This window comes from Chrysochloris asiatica, unplaced genomic scaffold (genome assembly GCF_000296735.1).
Source record: "Chrysochloris asiatica unplaced genomic scaffold, ChrAsi1.0 scaffold00238, whole genome shotgun sequence".
NCBI lineage: Eukaryota > Metazoa > Chordata > Mammalia > Afrosoricida > Chrysochloridae > Chrysochloris > Chrysochloris asiatica.
In genome coordinates this window covers 1,402,548-1,406,813 of record NW_006408756.1, presented here as the reverse complement: position 1 = coordinate 1,406,813, position 4,266 = coordinate 1,402,548, and the positions used below count along the sequence as shown (strand labels likewise).

General features: G+C 57.4%; 1 protein-coding gene across 1 annotated transcript in view; it reads left to right on the top strand.

The window, feature by feature from the left end:
- The first annotated feature begins 737 nt into the window (after window positions 1-737).
- Window positions 738-4,266, top strand: part of SLCO4A1 (solute carrier organic anion transporter family, member 4A1) — a 39,509-nt gene continuing 35,980 nt past the window's right edge. The window contains exons 1-4 of the mRNA XM_006873391.1: window positions 738-1,506; window positions 2,385-2,475; window positions 2,975-3,096; window positions 3,385-3,496. Of these exons, the coding sequence (XP_006873453.1) occupies window positions 738-1,506; window positions 2,385-2,475; window positions 2,975-3,096; window positions 3,385-3,496 (1,094 nt within the window). The remainder of the gene's footprint in view (window positions 1,507-2,384; window positions 2,476-2,974; window positions 3,097-3,384; window positions 3,497-4,266) is intronic.

Below are 4,266 nucleotides of genomic sequence, written 5' to 3'. Positions count from 1 at the left end.
TGTGTGTACTATTCCACGTGTGTACTATTCCACGTGTGTGTACTATTCCACGTGTGCACCAAAGTTTGTTCAGCCCTCCTGCTGCTGGGCATCTCGGCTGGCTCCATCTTTTTGCTGTTGTGAGCAGTGCTGCATGGGTGTGTGTACCCGCGTCACGGCTCCTGTTCCTTGAGGATGTGTACCAAGCAGTGGGATTACTGTGCCTTACAGCGTTCCTACTTCCAAACTTCTTGAGGAAGCGCCATACCATTTCCACAGTGGTTTCACCTTTTCAGTCCCACCAGCAATGGAGGAGGGTCCCAGTCTCCCCATTCCCTCAACTGCCGCAGCTGCCCCGCTGCCTCCAGAGAACATAAGGGTCACTATGAGTCGGAACAGACTCGATGGCAGTGGGTTTTGATGACTGTTCTGTAAGGAGCCCAGTGAATCTGTCTGTGAACCCTACGAGTACAAGGCAGTTCTCTCCTGTTCTGTGGGGTCACTTTGAGCCAGAAGCCACTGATGGTGGCTGGGCTGGGTTTGGTCTGGTGACCTGCATCATCTGGAATAGATCCTGGGGTCAGGAGAGGAGACACCTAGTGGTTTGGGCCTGGGTCCAAGAGGGTCGGTCAGTCTATCACTGCCCTAGGTGATGGGATCTGGAACGTTCACTGTGCTGAGAGCAGGTTTGCTAACCAGAAAATCTTGCTACAGAACACTCCACTCCTAGCTGTGCTTGGCTCCTGCTGCTGACCAGAATGCCCCAGCACCTGACAATGGACCGACCCTTCACTTCCAAGCCCCAACTCACCTTCTTCAGCTTGACCCCAGACACTGACACCAGCTTCAATGACACCCCCCCCAGCCAAAGAGCAGCTCTGGGCTGCAGCCCCCTGGACCTCTCCAGCAGACCCTTGTGCCAGCCCAGGACCGGGAAGCGCACCCGTGAAGTCCGTTATGTGTCCACAGAGCCTCCACGCTTGGCCTGTGGCTGGTGGGCCTTCACCCCGAAGTGTCTGCAGACCTTCAACACCCCTCCGGGCATACTGCTGTTCCTATGCCTGGCCTCCTTCCTACAGGGCATGACTGTGAACGGCTTCATCAACACCGTCATCACCTCCATCGAGCGACGCTTTGACCTTCGCAGCTACCACAGCGGCCTGGTAGCCAGCTCCTACGACATTGCTGCCTGCCTCTGCCTCATCTTTGTCAGCTACTTCGGTGGCTCCGGCCACAAGCCCCGCTGGCTGGGCTGGGGTGTGCTACTCATGGGCCTGGGCTCCTTCATCTTTGCTCTGCCCCACTTCACCGCTGGCCGCTATGAGGTGGAGGTGGCTGAGGACGTGGCCACCTGCCGGGGCAACCTCAGCACACCCTGCACAGACCAGGCCTCAGGCCTGTCCCACTACCGCCTTGTCTTCATGCTGGGCCAGACCCTGCATGGTGTGGGAGCCACGCCGCTCTACACACTGGGCGTCACCTACCTGGATGAGAATGTCAAATCCAACCACTCCCCCGTCTACATTGGTGAGCAGGGCTGCGGGCACAGGCGGGGGGTGGGCAGCTGGAAGCACATCTTCTTGAAATGATGCCAGCTCTACCCATTCCAAACCCTCTGTCCATGTAACCTCCCAGGGTCCAGGTATTCCTCTGAGGGACTGTCTGGTCTCACCTGGGCGCAGTGCAGCTGAGGGAGACGGTGCTACCTTCGGGGGTCCTGGGAATCACAGCGCACGGGTAGTGGTCGGGGGTCCCGGGGGTTACTGATCATAGGCTGCTGTCAGGCCTGGGCACAGGGCCTGTGTGGACCCGGCTGCCGGATGGGCCTAGCCCCTTCCTACTGTGGCCCTCAGCACATCTGCCTGGGATGAGCCTCCTGAGTATGGCTGGGAGACCAGGGCCAGATTCCCTGGAACATTCTCCTCTTACGCAGCAGCTCTGCTCTAGGGTCTGGCAGCAAGAGGGAGATGGAGGGGCCCTGGAGATGTTAGCTTGGATGAGTGAAGGCTTAAAGGAGAAAAGCAAAACACTTGTGACTACTGTCTACAAACTGGGAGATATGTACACAATCCAGCAAAGTCCACAGTGTGGCTTTGGGGCAGCGCTCAAGACTTCCCCTCAGCCCTGAGCCAGTTCACGTGGTTGTTGAAACAAATTCCGAAGCTCTTGCATGCCCAGGACTGCACTGTCCCCTCCATCCCCTGGGATGGGGCTGAGTCACCCACAGCCCCAAGGAGGACAGCATGTGGCCTTGGGGCAGGCTTCCCCCTAGGATGGTAGGCTCCCTGTGTTGGGCCATCAGCTCCCAGAGTCCTGGTCCTGCCTCCCCCGTGTTGGGAGCTTTATTCACAGACTAATGCTGTCCAGTGCGGTGCAGGGGCCTGACCACCGTGTTTCCTTTGCAGCCATCTTCTACACAGCGGCCATCGTAGGTCCCGCAGCCGGCTACCTGGTGGGAGGTGCTCTGCTGAACATCTACACGGAGGTGGGCTGGCGGTGAGTGACAGGCCAAGTTGTGTGTGGTGGGGAGTCTGGACTGATGTGGTGTCCAACTACCTCAAGGGGATGGCAGGACTCAGGGCAGGAGGACACCAGGACCTGCCCCAACTGGCAACGGGGGCCCAGGGGGATAGAGATAGCACCAGTGTAGATAGCAGCTGAGGTTCAGGAGATTTCCGGAAGCTTCCTGAGATGTGGTCGCGACTTCTCTGGATCCCTTTGTGGATGACTGCAGGTTTTCCTGCTGCCCGTGTAGAACTGTAGTTTCTTTTATTTCTTTGAACCTTCTGTTTGTGATGCTAGTTTTTATAAATGTAGACAGGAGAGAGACACAGAGAGGGGGAGAGAGAGACCTGGGTCCCCAGCCGCCTGGGGAGGCCAATGGGCACTGTGGGTGGGTGGCCTGGCTGTGTGCCATGGGTTGGCAGCCCAGTGTGGAGAGGGGTTGCCGTATCTGCTAGTGAACAGAGCCAGCAGAGTGCCCACTGTCTTTCAGGACGAAGCTGACCATAGAGAACCCGCTGTGGGTGGGCGCCTGGTGGATTGGTTTCCTGGGTGCCGGGGTGGCTGCCTTACTCATCGCCATCCCCATCCTTGGGTACCCAAGGCAGCTGCCAGGTGGGTATCTCCCATCCCTTCCTCAAGTCTGTCCTTGATCCCCACATCAGTAGAACCAAAGCCCACCTCTCCCCTCCTGGTCATTTTACATTAACCTGGCGTGTGGATGGCCATGGGTGGGAGGCCCTGACTCATCCTTGGGGGTCTGGGCCCACTGGATGGGCTGGTTTCAGCAGGGGAAGTGCCCTGCTCTCCTTTCTCTTCCCTCAGGTTCCCAGGGCCACCCACCCACCCTGACACCTCCATCGCATCCACTGTTAAAGGCCCCTAATGCGCATGTCCTTCCAGGCACCCAGCGCTATGTGGTCATGAGCGTGTCTGAGACCCAGCAACTCAAGGACAGTGATCCCAGGACCTCAGCCAACCCCGACTTCGGGAGAACTGTGCAGGACATGCCTGTGTAAGCACCAGGGACATGGACACTCCCTGGACCCTGCCCTGTGGGGCCGCGGAGGGGAAGAGGGAGCACTCCCTGGACCCTGCCCTGTGGGGCCGCGGAGGGGAAGAGGGGTGACTATTCTGAGACATGGGATTGTTTTAGCCCCACACTCAAGGTTGGGGGCTCGATGGGACACACAGATACAACTCTTTCTAGGATAAAATGTCCCCACGTGCACGCAGATGTGTACTTTACTCACACAAGAGGGAGAACTGAGACCTCGGTGTGAACGGGTGGTGGTCATTTATTTTGAGCAGTCTCCCTGTCGTTGATGGACAGGGCTGCAGACCAAAGTCCACCCCATTAACGATTCAGAGATGCTCACAGAATCACTAATGTCTGAGAGCACACAGAGCAAACTTCCTATTGCCGCCTCTGAAAACAGAGACTCGCTTCCTTCAGCATTGCTATTCTGTTAAAGGGGTCCACTCCTGTGTTCTGGGGACAGCATAGTGACCCCGTCAGCAGACAGCCCTGGTGTTGGTCAAGTGCCCTGCTACTTAGAGTGAGCTGAGCAGGGCAGGGGTGAGGAGTAAAGCTGGGGAGGCTGAGGCAGCAGCTGGGATCTCTGCCCCCTTAGAGAAAGTCCTGGTGTGGCTCTGTAGGATAAGCACTGGGCTGTTAACTGTAAGGCTGGTAGTTCAAACCTACCAGCCACTCCTTGGAAACTCTATACAGGGTTGCTATGAGTCAGAACCGACTCAACAGCGCTAACAACAACAACAACAACA